General features: G+C 43.2%; 1 protein-coding gene across 2 annotated transcripts in view; it reads left to right on the forward strand.

Annotated features, from left to right (window-relative positions):
* Positions 1-20,159, forward strand: part of STAG1 (STAG1 cohesin complex component) — a 261,776-nt gene that overhangs the window by 143,516 nt on the left and 98,101 nt on the right. For both annotated transcript variants that reach the window (XM_061636505.1, XM_061636504.1), the window contains exons 4-7: positions 2,125-2,289; positions 5,951-6,047; positions 15,839-15,915; positions 18,581-18,785. In XM_061636505.1, coding sequence (XP_061492489.1) covers positions 2,125-2,289; positions 5,951-6,047; positions 15,839-15,915; positions 18,581-18,785 — 544 coding nt within the window. The remainder of the gene's footprint in view (positions 1-2,124; positions 2,290-5,950; positions 6,048-15,838; positions 15,916-18,580; positions 18,786-20,159) is intronic.

The raw sequence follows: 20,159 nt of genomic DNA on the forward strand, positions 1-20,159 counted from the left end.
AATCAGATGTTGGTCAGATTCACAGGAGGGTCTCTCGAGTGAACAAGCTCATATGGGTGAGGATAGTTTTTCCAGATATCCCAGTTTTGAGCTGTACAGGACTTTAAAAGTCATAATCAGCACTTTGGCTTACACAAAGTGGAATCTTGGCAGTTTGTAGCAATGATAAGTCTACAAAGTTCTGCTGTTTGGGAGACTAACATTGCAAGCATTTCTGCATTAAATGAAATTATTCTCCACTATGGCAGATAGAAATACTTAACTTGGGTGGGTATACACATCCTGCTTTTCTGAGCAGGGTAACAAACTCAGTAAAATCTTCTTGCTGGTGAGATTGTGGAGAATCTGGCTCATTATTTCATATGTGATAGATTTGTTCCAAGGTGCAACATTTTGGGGACAGGGTGTTTGCAGAAGCAGAATTTATAACAGACCAGACCAGCCCTCGGGACCCAATAATTGTCTCCCTGAGTTTGTCAGATGACCCAACATCTCGTATAGGAGCTTCTGCAGTAGTGGACCTGTGCCATAAAAAGCTTCTTACACACATTATGTCGATTGACTATTGCCAGGTTCTGGAGATCTCTAAATGAGGACATCTGGTTTCAGGAGTATGATTACAATTTCATTGTAATACTGAATTTATGCTGTGTTATGTTTATGAAATTATTGACTTTAAATTCTTATGTTTTGTAATGTATTGTGTTTTCTGATATTTATTTGCTATTCATTATGAGCCTCTTTCAGCACCATGGGAACACAACATGTAAATAAACTAAAGGAAATTAAGTGTATGCAGATTCCCATTAGAAAGCAAGTCCTTATGGCTGGGGAACATGCATCCACATTGCAAAACAAGGCTTTCACTACATTTCAGGTGTGGGAATTTAAAGTGCACATGCTTACAAGTGATTGCTGCAAATGCTTTCCAGTGGAGAACTACATGCATCCCAGTCATAAGGGCATTCTTTGTGTGTGTGCAGAGGATTAAAACTATAACAGTTAACAGATGTAGTATCCAGGGGTAAAAATAGTGAGGACCTGGTAGAAAAAAAAATCTCTGGATTTCAGTTCACTTTATGTGCAGTACTTTTCTGCTGAATCAGAAATATTCATGAACAAAATAGGGTTTTTGCTTGCAGAACCTTTGAATCAATGCCAAAGGACTATTTTATTGCATTGATTGTAATATCCCTTACACTCTGTTCGTTTTCCTTTCCACTCTTTGGGTTTTGTAGTTGGAAATAAGGCCATAATATATGACCAAATGGTCAACTTATGTTTTGAAGCCTTTCCCAGTTATCTTACATTTTTAAATTTTGTGATCACAGGTTTTAACTTTGTGTGCAGCTACCTAAATACAATGGAAGTATTTCTGTACAGTGAAAATCCCCATGCAAAATTGTCCCTCTGTACAAAGTACTTCCAGGTTAGTGGAAGTGTTGAATTGGGAGAGGTACCTATTGTGTGGCATTCCTTTCATATTTTTTTTAACTATCATGCTCTTGAACTCATCATGAATGAAGTTGAAAATAAGAATAAAATGCTATCTGTTTAAATCTAATGGCTTTGATCCAGAGGTAATTGTGTCGAAGAGCTGGCAGAAGCAGACTTTCCTTGTCCCCCTTCTCTCCCCTAGCACCTCCTTCCAAAATCTGGCTTAAGGGCTGAGGAACCCTGTTATCCTTTGATGAGGTGGACTGCAGAGGAAAGGGGGATTCTCAAAAGTTCTGAGGAAGTGCTTTTTGCAAGCAAAGCTTCCACTCAGAGAAGTGGATCCCTCAACAGGGATCCCCATCAATACCCCTACCATACCCCACTCCATTCAGCAAGGTCCTCTGACCCTTGAAAGAGGCTTTTTGAAAGGTTTGAGGGGCTGCCGGCAGGAGGAAAAGTCAGCTTCTGCCAGCCCCTTTTGGCATGCTTACCTCTGGATCCAGCTCTTATGTACTTCAGGTAAGCATTTGGTGTGTGATGTTTGTGTTAATGTATTACAATGTGTATTTTAAAATGTACTGCCTGTCTTGCTGAGACTTCAAAACTTGTGGCTCTCAGTAATGCAACATAAGTATAAGGTACTGAATGTGGTATAAAGGCATCAAGGTTTTCTCTTCTGTTTCACAGTCCGCAAATAAGAAGCCTCGAAAGACTCCAGGAGACAAGTTTCGTTCTGAAGCTGGAATTAGAGGAACAGGTCGAGGAAGAGCTAATGGTCACCCGCAGCAGAATGGAGAAGGGGATCCTGTCACTTTGTTTGAGGTGGTGAAGTTGGGCAAAAGTGCTATGCAGGTAAAATTACAGATACCTCATGCAGCCTTGATTAAATTAATTAAATTTCATATCCTAGGATTTCTCCCAGGTATCTTGTTAATAGCCTAAGGCCTGTGCCTGAGTGAGGTGTAAAACATAGGATATAATATGAGGTTTTGCAGATATAAGATCTAAATAAATTGAGATGGGGAACAATGCAGTGATTTATAGTAATGAGCCAACTAGCCAATACTTTTTCTAGAAAAGTACTCTGATAGTTGGGCCCTACAAAGTACTTTGACCAACAGCTGGGTAAACTCCCAATAAGAAGATGAATGATCAATTATAACAAGTATTCTGGCTTTACAGGACAAGGTTTTCATAATGGAAGTTATCTTGATTATTCAGTAATACCTCAGTTAACAAAGTAGATGTGTTCCTGGGCATTACTTCTTTAACAGAAACTTTCCTACCAGAGGTAGGAATAACATGGAAAAGAATAAGGATAGGTTCCTACACTTGCTCATATATGGTGGGGGCAGCTTCAACAGAGGCTTTAAAGGGTGCCTACCCGGCACCCACCCCTCCCCCTCTTAATCGTATTGGTTCCTTCACTCCCCAACCTTGGAAGAAAGCAAGATATCTCTTTAAGGCAAAGCAAACACACAGGCTTATCAGTTTCACCCTAGCAAAGCAAAGGCACAGGCTTATCAATTTATTGAGAGCAAAGACATAGGCAGTGTCATGGCCCTTCAGAGGACTCGGAGGAAGAGGAAGAGGCAGAGTTGGCAGACCCAGGAGAAGGAACTAGTGGAACCCCTGAGGACACAACTCTGGCTCTTCCCCAGCTGGAGAATGTCCAGGACCTGGCTGAAGCCTCTCAATCGGATTCTGGGCATGAACAGGAGGCTCCCCTCCCCCCTGTAGAAAGGAGACGCCAGTGAGTAGCACAGCAACGAAGGAAGAGGTCGGGTCATTTAAGAACAAGCAGCTCTGAGCACCTGGGAGACTAATCATGGGCACTTGGCTTAGGGAGTCTGTTATAAAAGGCAGTTCATGGCTGCAGCAGACTGCTGACTATAATGTCGGTTGTGACCCCTCGCGTGTAACGCCGTTGCTAGCCTCTAGACCTTCGGACTGGACCCCTGGCTTTCTGAACTCTGCTTCCTTACCTGGACAACGCTCTTGGACACTGCTACTGGTTAGTTTGTCAAGCCTTTCTTCTGCCAGCCGGCCTCTGTTATCTGACTGGCCTTGCCTGATTTATTGCCCAGCTAACTGCCGGCTGCTTCGTTACTCCCCAGCCCTGAAGCTGACAGGCTCATCAGTTTCACCTTAAAGCAAAGGCAAAGGCTTTAAAGTTTATCCATAGCACAGCAAAGACACAGACTAGTCATTTTCACCTTAAAGCAAAAACATAGACTTGTCAGTTTATTGATAGCAAAGCAGAGACATAGGCTGTTCAGTTTCACCTTAAAGGCACAGGCTCCAAAGTTTATCCAAAGCGAAGCTAGTCAGTTTCACCTTTAAAAAAGCTTTCCTTAAAAAGACCTTTGTTCCTGGAGGATTCATTAACTGAGGTATTACTGTATGGGAACTGAATCATAATTAGTCTTAAAGGTATTCATGACATCTAATTCCGCTTTGTTATCAGATTACCACTTGTAAACCAATATAGGTAATCTTACTGTTGCTTTGTATGGAGTTGCCCCCCCCCCCAGAAAAAGTGTGTGTTGGGGGGGGTATGTGATTGTTGACATTTACTGCAATTATTAAATCTATATTCCAAGCCATTAAAAACATACAATTGTGGTTTTGGTAGACATTTTTCTACCCCTCACAAACCCATGTGTGTAGTGCCAGAAATCTGCTTCCTTGATTAGTTTTATTTGAAAAACCCCATGGGACTTCAAAAATCCCTATACATGGACACAGACTGGGACTAAAAAGAACCCCAAACACAGGAATCAGTTGGGAATCCTTTGGGATAGTTTTTGTCCCAGGTTTTTTCTTCTTTTTTTTCTATGTGGAAAAAACTGGCAATGGTAAGTGGCTGAAATTTGGGGACATTGTTTACTATGTGTGACTATATCACAAAAGGACTATGTTGTAGGCCTACATCTGTTTCAAATGTTTACCCCCGTTTGGATTTATCCCAAATCATTGGAAGAAGGAATCAACATTTTGAGAGTAAATATGAGGTGGGGTGGTAATAGCATTTATATAGCTTTTAGCCTACAATGGAGGGCTGGTGTACAGAATCTTCCTGAGGAGAAAAACAGCTGAATCTGTGTATAGGGTGGCTGTGCAGACCTCCTGTTGAAGTTAATAGGTGGGCATGTTGCATTTTAAATACTATTAGGCCATAAGATACTTTTGTTACCTTATCTGAAATGCTAATCCCCAAGATAATGGAAGAACATTTTAATTTGAGACTTGATCTTGGACTACTGCATGCTCAATACTAGAAAAATAGGAAAAGTTGCTCAGTAAGAATAGTTGCTCCAGCTATGGAATACAATTGTAGTACGTATGTTGCCAAAACAAGCGCTATGGAATATAGTTTTGATTGCTAAGTTATCAATTTAGCCTGTGTGTGATGGAAAGAAGACAAAGTGTGATATCCAACTAAGTCATACTCAGAGTAGACCCATTGAAATTAGTGACCCAAAGTTACGATGTATATAATCTAAACATTTACTGAAAAAAGATTGCTTCTCCTCTCTTCTTTTTGAGTAACTGTTGACTGATTGCTATTCTTCACACTAGTTCCGCATGATGATAATTTGTATTGTAATGCTCTGAAGTCTGACTTCAATGAAATTAACTGCATTTCTGGTATACACTTAAATTTATAATAACAAACAAACAAAAATCTCAACACATTCCTTGTCTGAAGCCTATAAGGCAGTCGTGGCTAGCCTGTGAACCATATTTGACTCCCAAGATTTTTTGTTTGGCCTCTCACCCCTCTTCCCAAACTTGACATTTAAAAATAAAATTAAAGTTTAAAAATTATTTTTAAAAAGGTTGCTCTTAATGGGTCTCCCACTATGAGTTTTTGTGCCCCCCCAAAGCCCCCTAAATATCTTTCTTTTATTTTTTTAACTAACTGTTCCCATATGCTCCCCACTGTGATACTGTGGTGTTGAAAGGTTTTTTGTGGGCTGCCCAAAGCCCTTAATTTTTCCCCATTTTTGATTTATTATAATTTTAATTTCTAAAACATTTCCACTGACTGCTCGCAAAGGTTTCCCACAGTGCTACTTTGATGCCGAAAGTTTTTTTGTGGCTCTCCAAGCCCCCCCAAATTTATCGATTAATTTTTATAACTTTTTTTGTACACAACTCTCTTGGGTTTCTTTTACGATTTTGTGATGTCAAAATATTTTGTGACACCCCCCCAAGACGCCCTAAATGTGTCCTTAATTTCTTTTAAAGATGTCCACACCCACTTTTCAACTTTGGTCACATGCACTTTGGCATACAATACCCAGAGGGTTAACCATGGATCAGCGTGGCCCTTGGACTGAAAAGGTTAACCACCCCCTGTTGTAAGGGGCCCTGTTTATACAAACTGGGATGTTACAAGAAACTACCTGAATTTATCTGCACTTTTTGAAGAAAGTGTTTAAAAGCTGTATTTTTATTAAAAAGTTCTGACATGAGTATTTGAATATTCCTTCTTTTTTATTGACAGTCTGTAGTGGACGACTGGATTGAATCATATAAACAAGACAGGGACATAGCACTTCTGGATTTAATCAACTTCTTCATCCAGTGTTCAGGATGCCGAGGTACAGATAAATGATGAGAGTTTTATAAAACTGCTCTAAATCTGTATAACTCATCATCCAATGTGTTTGTGGGGTGGGGAGTGTAGTTTGTAAGGTGTTACCTAAAACCTGATAGATACCTTGTTTATCATGTGTTCAGGAGTTTTCCTACATGTGCAAATCTGTACAGAGAATGGTCAAGCAGTTTAAAATGTGATTTGTCTCTTCAGAAGGGGTTCTGGGATTGCCAGTATGAGCAAGGCACCCAGCTAGGTATGGACCATGTAGCTTTCGACTGGTTGAGAACTAATATATTTAAATCTAGTTTCAGAAACATGACTGACCTGTGGGTGTTAATTCTTATTTTAAAACTGTAATACAAAAAGTATCTCTCACAGAACTAATGCTGTATTTATTGTTGCAGTACAGCTGCAATTAGTTTTTGCACTCACATTTATCCCTCACACTTGCAGCTCTATCAAGGTAACCAGAACTGCTGAATGTTTATGAATAGCAGTTTAGAGTCTAATCCTACCGTCTTGCACTGGTAAATATAGAATGCTGAGAATGCTTGGCAGATTGCCATGCTATAAATAGTGATCACCTAGTCAGAGGAGAATATGTAAGTGGAGTACTAGGCAGTCCTGAGAAGCCAAGAAATTTGCTTGATGGAATGATGAAAAAGATGTTAATGAAAGTAAATTTCGATAGTGTGTCTTCCAGATAGTTTTGTTTGTGCAGTTTTTCTCATGTTTAGCATGAGAGTCTGAGCTTGGATTGTTAGTTATCCAATTGATAGTGAGCTCGGTGTTGGAGAAATTGCCAGATATCTGTTAAAGCTTTGAGATTAAACTCTTAAGAGGCAAAATGGGAAGGTCTGTAAAGGAAACTGGACTTCATCATATATAGTTAATCATTTTTCTTTTGTGTTCCATTCTCTGTGCTAAAGCAAAGTTCCCAGGCTTCCCCTCACCCTCATTCACTCTAATTAGGACTTTCTTGGGCAATGCTGCCAGCCATATTCAACTTCTCTCAGTTAAAGTGTTTCAAATTTGTCCAAGCAAACATGTCCTGGGGAAGGCTGGAACTGCTTGCGTGAACAAAATGCCGTGTATGACCCAGCCCTTACTACTTGTGTTAGTGAATCAAGTCTGATTGACCTGCCTACTGTATTTAAAATGCTGATTTGGTGATTCCAGTAGATTTCACCAGATTTGAGTATGTGATTGCTGCACCATTTAAAACAAAATCCAAATACATATGTAGAATTCCTACCCATATTGAGACAGCAAAAATGCAGTTAGAAAATTTTTATGTGGTACTCCTGATTTACAGGGGGGTCAGAAAGGGGGGGTCATCTAAAAACTGGCACTGCAAGGTTTTGTGTTACCTTTAATTTCTCTTCTACAAATGATATCAGCTTCAACCGAAAAAAGTTTAATTCACCATAGTCTGGACATCATTTTTATATAATTGTTAACTACTTTCCACCAAATATAGAATGAGCAGCAAACAAGTAAAGATAGAAAAAGAATTGTGTTTTTTGCTAAGTGTGATCCCTCTATAAGGCCCTTAATTTCAGTATCACCAGTGCCATTATTTTTTTACCATTTCCCTACCCAATGGAGAGAAAGATAAATCCCACAGAGTTTGATTTAAGTATCTTCTTCTAAGGTGGGAAAATCCTAACGGTGGCCTTTTTGTAAAATTGTCAGTAATGTGAGTCCCCATATCTCAAAAGGAGATTAATTTTCAAATTTGACATTTTGCTCACAGAAACCTCAGTAAGTGCAAGTATCACCTCCAATTTTCTTCACGGTGTTTTGCTCAGTTTCAGAAGTCACGTGTCATCTAGATAGTGCTGTTAAGAGTCAGTGGTCATGGCTCATGTTGGCACCAATGATGTGGGGAAATGTAGTTCAGAGTTCCTGGGTGCAAATTTTAGGTAGGAGGTTGAAAGCCAGGATCTTCTGTGTAGCTTTCTCTGAAATGCCACCAGTTCTACACGCAGGGTCAGGTAGATAGCCACAGCTGTGTGGATGAGACACTGATGATGAATTTGTTAGATACTGGGGAATGTTTTGGGACAAGCCAGGTCTGTACAAAAAGGGACAGGCTCTTTTTGAACCAGGATAGGATCAGGCTGTAGGCTCTGTAGTAAAATTGGCAGAGTTGGAGAAAACTAACAGAAGCCGAGGAACATCTGGTTTAGAACAAATCACCCTAGGGATGAGAGTGAAAATATTTGATTATTATAATATACTAATGCTAGAAGCTTCCAAGCCAAGATGGGCAAGATGGAGTGCTTGGACTTAGAGGACAGCATAAATATAGTGGAAACCTGGTGTCATGGAGAGAACCATTGGGGCACAGTTATCTCTGGATACAAACTCTATAGGAAAAATAGTAAAGGGCATACTGGATGGGGTGTTGCCCTGTATGTGAAACAGGACACAAAGTCCAACAAGCTAGAAATCCCAAAAGGGGCAGACTCCTCCACAGGATTTCTGTAGGTGGTGATACCGGACCCCAAGAGTAATTTCGTACTGGCGACATGCTGCTGTTCTCTAGACCAAAATGCATAGGGTGATCTTGAGATGGAAAGTGAAATCAAGGAAGCATCCAAAGAGGAAATGCTGTAGTGATGTGTTACTTCAGTTATTCTCACATAGACTTGGTACATGCATGTTCCAGTCACCTCAATGACTGTGCCCTAGAACAGTTGTTTGTGAAAGTGAACAGAGGGGCAGTGACCCTGGACTTAAATCAAGTGACACCCAGGACTTTGTGTGAGATATAAGTGTTGTTGAACCAAATGGAAACAGTGACTAGTAGTGTAATCAAATTCAACATATACAAGAAAAAACACCACAGTTCACTGACTGGTTAAGGTGGAGGAAGCAGACTGTAGGAATAAATGAAGGAACATAGAGTGGAGTCCCCCAAGGATCAGCATTTGGGACTTTTTTTTTAAAACTTATTAATGATCAAGAATTAGGGGTGAGCAGTGAAGTAGCCAAGTTTGTTGATGACACCAAATTGTTCAAGGCGGTAAGAACAAAAATGATTGTGAGGAGTACCAAAAGGATCTCTCCAAACTGAATGAATGGGCAGAAAAATGGCAAATACAATTATGCAAGTGTAAAGGAATGCATACAGGACAAAAAATCCTAATTTCACATACGCGCTTATGGGGTCTGAACTGGTGGTGATTGACCAGGAATGAGAAATTGGGGCTATAACAGATAGCTCAATGAAGATGCTAATCCAATATGCAGCAGCTGTGAAAAAGGTGAATTCCATGTTGAGGATAATTAATTATTACATTTCATTTATAAAGCATCAATTAGGAAAGGGAATGAAATAAATCTATCATAAGTTAAACCATACAGTGAATTCTTAATGAGTGCCTGGCTTTATGTCCTGCACAGCATGAGAGATGCCTAAGCTTCTTTGCAAAGTGTCCACATTTTGCATTTGCCATTTGGGGAAGGGGTCCTTTAATATCCACCCACACTTATAGTGTAGTAGTATTGGCAGAAAATAACTTCTAGGGAGTATCTAATTTCAGACAACCCCGCCAAAGGAAGATGCATCCTGGTTGCTATGAAAAAAGAAGCACAAACTCCAGAGATTCCTAGGACTATTAGGGGGGGAAGTCAGAAGCAGGAAAAGTGCACTAAAGGGGAGCAGAAAACTGCAGCTCTTTAGAACTCCAAGAATGGACCATTGGTCTCACCTGAAGGGTGATTTTCCCAGGTAGCCTGCCATCATGTGGGTTACTAGCGCCATCTAGCATCCGAAGGCAAGAATGCACTGAAGTCAAGACCTGGGGCATCAAGTCCCTCCCACTCCAGTTCATTTGTGACAAGTCCAAAGTGGTATATCTGAGAAGTATAAAAGGCCCACGGGCCTACCAGCAAGGAGAATATACACAGTGTCCATAATAATAAAACAGGACTACAATTAATGTAACAGATCTATAAAGGTCTTGACTTAACTAGACAGTGCAAAACAATACAACTCTTAACAGTAATAATTTGAAAGGTGGTACAAGATACCCAGATATCCTCCAACAGGGAGGGCCATGATGGCAGGATACCTGGGAAAATCACCCTTCAGGTGAGACCAATGGTCCATTTTCCCCAGGTAGCCTGCCATCATGTGAGATGTACCAAAGCAGCCCCCAATAGGGAGGGACCACCACTGATTACTTGTCAGAAAGAACCTGTTGCAGAACACACCTCCCAAAAGAGGCATCGGCAGAAGTGTAACTGTCTATCTTGTAATACCTTATAAAGGAATCTGGAGTAGACCATACATCTGCTCTGCAGATCTCTGCAAGAGGTGTGTTGGTTGCGAAAGCAGCCATAGTGGCTGCTGACCGAGTCGAGTGCACTGTTACCTTACTAGGCACTGGCAGCTGAAGCGACTCATAGGCTAATGCAATGCAGGCACGCAACCAACAAGATAAAGTAGAACTGGCCACCTTTTCCCCCAGAGTACGTGGGTGAAAGGATACAAACAGTGAATCGTTAATCGTATGTCCTGGGTTCGAGACAGGTAGGTCTTGAGGGCCCTCTGGACATCTAGCGAGTGCCAAGCTTTTTCCAGTGGATGGATGGGGTTTGGACAGAATGAGGGAAGAACAATGTCCTGGTTACAGTGGAATGCTGAACTGACCTTGGGACAGAAGGAAGGATCTAGATGCAATACCACTGAGTCCTTATGGAAAATACAGAGATGGCGGGCCGAGGACAGTGCCCCCAACTCTGAAACTCTTCTCGCCGAGGGGACCGCCACCAGGAACAGGACCTTGAAGGACAGAAGTCATAATGGTACAGATCGAAGGAGCTCAAAGGGAGGATGCTGCAGGGCTTGCAGGACCTTTGATAAACTCCACGAAGGAAAATGGTGACGAACTGCTGGCGATAGTAGGGCAGCTCCCTTCAAAAATCGCTTGATGAGTGGGTGTGAGCCCATAGGAACACTAGGAGATGTAATGGAGAGAATAGAGGATATGGTGGCGGCGTGGTGACTCAAGGTGTTTGCTTTAAGTCCCATCTTCAGACCTCTATGTAGAAACTGCAGCACCTGTTGCACAGTAGCCTGAGAAGGTTGGAAATTCTGGGACTCACACCATTGAGAGAAGGTAAACCAAGCGCTCTGATAGATGTGAGGTGTTGACTGCTTTCTAGATGTGAGGATTGTATCCACAACCTCCAAGGAAAGCCCTGAATGGATCAAGTGTCCCCATTCAAACGCCATGCTGTCAGACTGAACCATTCGGGATCCGGATGCCATATCAGACTCTGAGACAGAAGATCTGGCCTGACTGGCAACCTCCAAGGATCCGTCACTGAAAGAGAGACCAGGTCCAAGAACCACGGGCGGCGAGGCCAGTACGGGGGCTATCAGGACCAGACGGGCCCTTTCGTGTCATAAGTTCCTCAAGGTCCTGCCCAGTAACGGTATTGGAGGAAAGGCATATAGGAGGCCATCCGGCCATGGAGTCAATAGTGCATCCACAGATTCCGCGTTGGCATCCAGATACCTGGAGAAGTAGCGAGGTAGCTGGCAATTGTGACTGGATGCAAACTGGTCTAATGAGAGGATGCCAAACTGCTGTTGGAGAAGGTCGAACACCATAGGGTGAAGCTTCCATTCTCCTGGGAATCACCTGTTGTCTGCTGAGCCAGTCAGCCGTAACGTTTAAAACACCACTGAGATGTTCTGCCCTCAATGAAATTAGATGTATTTCGGCCCAGTCGAAGATTTGAGACACTTCCATCTGGAGGAACTGTGATCTGGTTCCTCCTTGCCTGTTCAGATGTGATTTCACACAGGTATTGTCTGTTCGAATCAATACATGGTCCAAAAGGAACATCGGTTGAAAATGTCGGAGGGCCACATGGACTGCTCTGAGTTCCAGCCAGTTGGAAGTTCTGACTTGCTTCCACACTGGACCAGACACCCTGAACAAACTGGAAATTGCAGTGGGGGCCCCATCCGGACAGACTGGCATCTGTTGTTATCACCATTCTGTCGGGTTCTAGGAACGGAGTGTCCTTGCTGAAGTTTGGGACTGTCACCCACCAACAGAAAGACACACGCAGTGTCGGATCCAGGTGGATTGACCTGTGGTTAGACATGGCAATGTCCTGCTGGAAAGGCAGTAAGGCCCACTATAGGGGTAGGGTGTGATGCTGAGCCCATGGTACGATGTGGATGGTCGAGACAAACATCCCCAGAGCTCTTGCCAGAATCATTATGTCCTTGCTCGAATGACATGCTAGGGCCAGTGCCATCTCTCTGATGGCTGCAATCCAATCTGGTGAAAAAAAAGCCATGGCCTGTGTGGTGCCTAATATCAGTAGTGTCTAATACCAGATGCTGCAGTCGCTGAGTCAGTTGAAGCTGACTTTTGTTGAGGTTGACAAGCCAACCGTGGGTGCGCAGAACCTTGAGGGTACGGTGAATGTGAAAACGGGCCAGGTCCCTGGATCCAGCATGAATCAGCAGATCGTCCAAATAAGGATAAATATGGACACCTTGGAGGCGGAGGTAAGCCACCAGGGTGAGCAACACTTTGGTGAAGACTCTCGGAGCCGACGAGAGTCCGAAAGGCATTGCCCAATATTGAAAGTGATGGGGGCCGAAGGCAAATCGCAGGAAACGTCTGTGAGCAGGGCAGATAGGCACGTGGAGGTAAGCCTCTTTCAGATGTATGGAAGCCAGAAAATCCCCTTCGTGTAAGGTCTCTATAATTGACGCCAGGACTCCATTTTGAATCGTCGATACCTCATGAAATGGTTGACGAACTTGAGGTCTAACACCGCCCTCCATGAGAGATCTCGCTTTGGAACTGCCAATATTAGAGAGTAAACCCCTTCCGACCTCTCCGCCGATAGTACTGGTTCTATTGCAGCTATGTCGAGAAGATGAACTATGGCCTCCCGCATGATCCAGCGCCTGTCTTGAGCTCTGGGAAGAAGGGAGGGAAGGAATCTGTCTGGAGGGGTCACCCAAAACTCCAGTTCGTAACCGTGAGCAAAGAGATCTCTGACCCAAGCGACCTGTGTCAGACTTAGCCAGTGACTTGCAAACAGAAGCAATCTGTCCCCGACAGGTAAAGCATCAGTACTGTCTGCGCTGACGAGCTCCCCTGCCATATGATGAAGTTGAGGCCCCTTGACTTCCCCGGTTCTGGACTCTGCCTTGAAAACGTTGTTTGTTCCAGGATCCCCTGGAGGAATGGAATTCGGTAGATTGATAATCGTGGCCCCGTCCCGCAGGACACGTGCCTTGAAAGAGCTGAAAGGAGCGGTATGGAGTGAAGCATCTGAACGGCCTACGATCATCCCTCTTGGATGTGGCCAATACTGGCTTTTGACTATCCTTGGGGTCCACCAAGACCGCTTTGAGGGCTTCCTCTCTGAAAAGTAATGACCCAGAAAAAGGTACCCTCAACAAGTTGACCCTGGCTGTAGAATCAGCATCCCAGTGCCTGAGCCAAAGTGTACACTGAGCAACCACCTGTGTGGCTAGGGCCCGCACTCCCAGCTGAGTTGCATCTAAGGTGGCATCAGCCACAAATGCTGCAGTCTTATGCAACTTTACCAGGCCCTTCCTGAGCTTTACTGGATCAGGATTAGGCTCCTTCAAGAGTTTGTCCAGCCACATCATAGACACCCTCGAAAAGATGGAAGCTGCAGCAGATGCCTGAATAGTAAAGGCAGTAGCTGCATGATTTTTACGCAGAGCGTAGTCCATGCGGTGTTCAAAAGGGTCCTTTAGCTGTGAGTTCCCCTGTTTTGGCAGGAGGGACCTTGAAACCAAACTAGAGACCGGCTCGTCTACTCCCGGGACGTTCAGGCGATTCATGAACTCCGGGGCCAATGCATAGAGTCGTTTAGCAATAATAGAGAATTGGCGTGCCTGCAGCGGGTGATCCAATTTTTCCTTGGCCAGTTTGTCAATGGGGTCTGGCACAGGAAGGTAGTGATCTATCGATTTGGGAGATTTGAGGACCTTGGCCCCCTTCACTGGAGGAGTGGTAGAGTCAGGTTGTGAAATCTGAAGACCTAACGTGTCCAGAACTCTACGAGCGAGGGGAAGATAGTTGGCCGTATCAAACAGGGGACAGGACGCATCCTCCTCGAGTTCTGCATCATCGCTCCACTCATCTCCCTTGGCTTGAAGAGAATACGATGGATCCTCCAAACCGGAATTCTCATCTCCAACCCTGCCTCTGGCGACACAGAATGGGTTAGGCGAGGATGGAGGGAATACATCACTGCAGCCACAATGAGCCGGAACACCGGAATGTCGTTGATCACTTTGCTGAAGCAATGGAATCGTCTGGGACCGCGACTGGTCTTGCGATAAGAGGCTCAATATGTCATTCAACTGCAAGAGAAACTCAGGAGACAACTGCAAACCCAATGCAGAAGTCAATGGTTGCCTTTGTGGAGACACAGCTGCAGGGGGCTCCTCGGACTGGAGAGACATATGAGTTGTTGTTGATAAAATGGGTTGAGAGGGATATCCCACTGGTAGGAAAGCCTTTAAATACGTCATCAGACTATCCAGTAGGTGAATGAAACAGGGCTGTTAATCTCTGTTGGCCAGCAGCCTCTGAAGCTGGGACAGACACATATCGAGCTCTCTTGGTAGTGGTGTGGCTAGATAAGTGTTTGGTTTTAGCGACAGCCTTGGAATGTAGTCTGTGTTGCTTGTGCTTAGTAGACCTGTGAGGCACTGGAGCTGCACCCGGTTGTTGTGGCCCTGTAGCATGAGCTGCCTCTGGCTGCTGATCTGCCATCATGTACAGGCCCACAGGTGGGGGAGAATGTACAATCAACACACACTTCATTACACGCCCACAGATGGGGGAGAATGTACCGCCAGCACACGCTTCAGTACACGCCCACAGGTGGGGGAGAATGTACAGTCCCAAATGCACTGTTAAATACGTAGTAGGAGAGGTGGTGTGCAGCTGCTGTGCAGATAAGTCATGTGAGAAGAGCCGTCAGTACACGCCCACAGGTGGGGGAGAATGTCCAGATCGAAATGCCTGGAAGTGTAGAACCACAGCTGCGTAGATGGAGGCGATAAGGCTGCAAAGGGGAGCCGCTACCTGGGGAAAATTCCTGTCACCTGGTGTCCAAACAATTTGCTTATCAGTCACAACTCTTACTTCACTTGCTGGCTAAAAACACTGACAGCCGGGAGTAGCCAGGCTGCCTCATTTCACAGAAATTGCTTAGAAAAGAAATGTACTGCACATTTTGTTTCATAATGTATCTTTCTCATAGGGCTAGAGACTTTAAAAATGAAAGCTCAGTCTGAGCCCCCAGCCCAGGGGCACCAATGAACACATCAGGTAGTCAGTCCCTGATATAGATATTACATTCTCTGATTACTCACACACACACCCCCAAGCATCTGGGCTGTTGGAGTCTGTACCAACTGAAACTTTTTTAAAGGCAAGCCTGCGTAGAGCCCGTTGTAGTAGTCTAATCTGGATATAACCAGACTTCATAAGCTGTTTCATAAGTTTCAATGTTCTTAGGAGAGAAGAAAAGCCATTCCTCTCTTATTGTTCTATTAGTGGAAAACTCCACTAATCTGTTCTATAGTATTCAAGTTTTATTGTTGGCTTCTGAACAAAAGCAGCGGAATGGAATCTAATATGGTTCCTCATTTGCCATAATGGTCTTTAATGGGTGGTTCAAAATTGTCAAGATGTGTTGTAGTAAAATCTTTAAGTGGAGTAAAACACAAAATTATGCTTATTCATTTTATTACAGGCACTGTACGGATTGAAATGTTTAGGAACATGCAAAATGCAGAAATCATCAGGAAAATGACTGAAGAATTTGATGAGGTATAGTATTAAATATTCAGAAATGTTTTAATCTTTAGGTAAAAGTGTGCTGGGAGTTCTCCAGAACAGAGAGCTTTATTCTAATAATAAATGGTCTCTCTTGTGGCTACTCTCCAAGCTCCAGATTGAGAGAGCACACAGAGAGGAGTTTCGGTAAATGACTTAGGGTACAGGTCAGTAAATATAGGGAGAGGCGCTCTGTTAAGTACTGAGTTGCCACACTTTGTAGGGCTTTACAGGGCAAAACCAGCACCTTGAATTGGGTCCAGAAATAAATTAACACGCTTGCTGCCATATTTTGCACCAACTGAAGGTACTCTTCAAAGGCATCTCCACATACAATGCATTACAGTAATCCAAACAGGAGGTGACTAGAGCATGGATCACTGCAGCCCGGTTATCTGCCTGAAAACAGGGTTGCAGCTGGGATACCAGCCTAAGTATACCACTGAGGCTAGTTGACCCTCTAATAGTAATGATGGATCAAAGAGCAGCATCCCAAGCTACATACCTGGTCTTTCAGAGTGAATCCCTCTGCAAGAGGTTGAATCTCACTCATCTGTACTGTAGAATCTCTTACTAACAGTGCATCTGCCTTGTCTGGATTGGGCTTTAGTTTGTTAGACCCCATCTACCCCATAGTCTTACCTAGTTCCAAAGACAAGGAGATACTGTTGCTTATCATCTGCTTATTGATGACAATGCACTCCATATCTCTGAATGACAATCAGAGGTTTCATGTAGATGTTGAACAGCATGGGGGATAAGAGAGAGCCTTGTGGAGCCCCAAAACAAAACTGCCATACGATCAAGCATAAATTTTCCAGCACCACCTTCTGGAAGTGGTCATCCAGGTAAGAGCAGAACCACCTCAAGGCAGTTCCACTGATGCCAACTCAGATAGCTGCTCCAGAGGATACCATTTTGGTATCAAAAGCCACTGAGAAGCCAAGGAGTATCAATAGGGTTGCTCTCCCCCATCATTCTCTCAATAGAGGTCACAGGACAACCAAGGCTGTTTTTATGCCAGAACCTGGCCTCAAATTTCACTAAAATGGATTCAGAAAATCTGTCTCATCCAAGAGAACCTGGATCTGGTCAGTCTCTACTTTTTAGATGTACTTTTGCTGAACTGGAATAAAACTTTGCTTTTTATCTGCCTTTTCATTCCTCTAAATTCCACAGTCATTACAATTAGTCAGTGTAAAACTCAAAAGAAGATATATTTGGCTGGCGATGTGCCTGGTAGAGCAGGGATGGGGAACTTCAGATCCTCCAGATATTGTTGGGCTACAACTCCCATCATCCTTGCCCATTGGACATTTGACTGGGGCTGATGGGAGTTGGAGTTGAAAAACAGCCACAGGTTTCCCATCCCTGTAACAGAGAATCTCTACTATATTAAGAGTCCTCTTAGCTGCAGAACAAAGGTACAGCACCAAATGCAAGAGAAGGTGTCCATTAGACCCAGATCAGAGTCCCCTTGTTGCTCAGACCAATGTGCAAGGTTTATTTGGAAGCTTGAACAGAGATTGAGGAGTATCACATAAACCATTCTGTTTTGCTAATAAGACCTCCTTACTTAATACAGCTGACTTGTCTCCTTCCTTCAGCTAGAGCTGAGCAGTGGCACATACAGATTCAAATTTCTGGTTCAGGACTCATTGCAGGTTCTAATAGTAACATCATCCTTGTTACTTGCATGTTAAACTGCAGATTAACATAGGCGTTGCCTCTTCCTAGATTAGAGGGATTATCATTATTAAATACTAGATCAAAAACTACTGCTTGAGCTAATAATTAGTGTTGCTTCCAACAGAAAATGAGCAAATATAGGCGGTGTGGGAAATATAGAGTTGTAAAGCAAAAGATACCCATAAAGTGGAACACGCCTGTATAGGTTTCTGGGGTGCTCTATTGTCTGTTGCAACATCAAAATGTAAACCACTTTTAAGCCCAACCTGTTTCAAGTTTCCAAATCCAGAAACATTTCTTTTAATAGTCTTGTTATAATGTGGGTCAAATGTAATCTCTTCCGTTAAAATTGGTTTCTTCCAGATAACTCAGTATACTAGTTTAAAATATAGGAGGACCTATCTGATGCCAGTCACAGCACAGTTGTGGTATCTTCAAAGCTATTGTCTGGCATTTAAAATGAAAATATCTGAGTTCTTAGAAACCATACAAACACCATTAGATGATAAACTCTTTGAGGACAGAAAGTCAGAATTTCAGTCAGTGCATGATCTGTGACTTAATTGAACTTAAAAATGGTTCATGTTCACCACCTCTGCTCAGCAGATACGACTGTTGCCCTGGGCTCCTTTGGGAGGAAGGGCAGGATATAAATTTAAATAAGGATAATAATGTGAGCAGTGGAACCCAGCTGCATTTGTCTGTGTAATTTTAAAAATTCCTACCCCACCTTTCCATACAAGCCTATGTGTGTGTATGAGTATAAAATAAATCTCATAGTTGGATTCTCACCAGCTTTATTCTGCATTTTAATATATTCATCAGCACAAAATATCCTTGGACACGTAGATTAATTAAATGAAATTTCAGCTGTCCTCTGTAGTAAAAATGCCATGTTTTAGGTAAAAGATAATATTGCTGAAAGCTGAACATGTGTTAAATATAGTATGTGCATTTTGTGTTTCTTCAGGACAGTGGCGATTATCCACTTACAATGCCTGGGCCACAGTGGAAAAAATTTCGATCAAATTTTTGTGAATTCATAGGAGTTCTAATACGACAGTGTCAATACAGCATCATTTATGATGAATATATGATGGACACAGTGATCTCACTTCTGACTGGTTTGTCAGATTCACAGGTCCGAGCTTTCAGGCATACCAGTACTCTTGCTGGTAGGTACATCTTAAAGGGAATGCTTTCTAAATCATGTAATGTCACCATCTTGTTTTAATATATTGAAGGCTGAATGTATCCTTGTAAGTCAAAGGTGGGGAATATCCAGCCTGCGGGCCAATCTTGGCCTGCCAGGAGATTCAGTTTGGCCCAAAAAGGTAGTCCCCCCAAACCATGCCTATCTGTCAGTCAACTGTCATCACTGGGTGGTATCAGCTGATGGGTGGATGATGGGGTTCAGTCCTGCTGGATGCTGCTTTGCCAGTGTGGGGAACACGCTAGCAAAGCAGACCTCTGCAGAGAGCAGAATTGAGCCCTTTGCTCATCAGCTGATGAGTGTACAGTTCAAACCTGCTGGGAGCTGCTTCATCAGTGTGTCAATCAATCATGCTGTCAGGTGATTGTTCACCTGTCACAGTTGGACTGTAGGGTGGGGGGAATTAGAAATTTGGACTACTAGGGCAAAAAGGTTTCCCATCCCTGATATAAGTAATTGCTGTTTATATAACCTATACAGGTAGATCGCATGCAAGTTTTCATTCTAGTAAAATTAGTATCCTATGTATTTGTTCTTATCATCTTCATGGGAATGAATGGCAGCCTTTCACTTATTTCAGGAAAAAGTAAAAGGATGTACTTAGGGATCCTACTGGGGTGGGTACTAAGCCTGCTGAACTTAGTATCTTGGGGCTTTGTCCTGTTTTCCCCTCATAGAACTCAATGGGAGCCATAAAAGTGAGCCAGAATTTATTCTTATAGGCATGTCCTAGATTTGATGATACAGTGTAAGCAAAACTGGGAACTTACTTTTACCTCTTGGCAATGGAGGACATTTTTCATAAGGATGACACCTCCCACTGGATTGACAGGCAGGGTCCAGAATTTTTTGCCGCCTCTTCCAGGGAGAGGAGTCGTCCTGCCCCTCCAGTTCGACCCTGCCTGCGGTCGTGAACAGTAGGGTCTTACAGTCATCTAAACTTCTTTAGACTTTCTTTGCCTGTTGCGAGTTTGTTTCCTTCTTCCCTTTTCCCCTTGGTTGCGTGTGTGTGTGTGTTTGTTTATGTATTGCGTTTGGTATTTTTGATCTACTGTTAGGGCCTGAGGCAGAAATATCTGCCTACCTGCCACCTGCATTCAGGGGTGATTGGGCAAACTGCCTTGGTAATTGGAGTTCCTGGCTTCAAACTTCTTCTGTTTGTTTAGTAATCAAAGTGCTAGGGGCAGACTCCCTCATTATTCCTGAGTGGAGCGTGCTCATTTTCCCCCAATCCTACACTTATCAATCTGTGATTGGTCACTGGGGAAACTGGGGCCTGTACCATGTCTGCTCCAGTCAGTTCTGCTACGTGCCAACAATGTGGCCATAGGGAGGG

The sequence above is a fragment of the Rhineura floridana genome, chromosome 7, assembly GCF_030035675.1.
Source record: "Rhineura floridana isolate rRhiFlo1 chromosome 7, rRhiFlo1.hap2, whole genome shotgun sequence".
Classification (NCBI taxonomy): domain Eukaryota; kingdom Metazoa; phylum Chordata; class Lepidosauria; order Squamata; family Rhineuridae; genus Rhineura; species Rhineura floridana.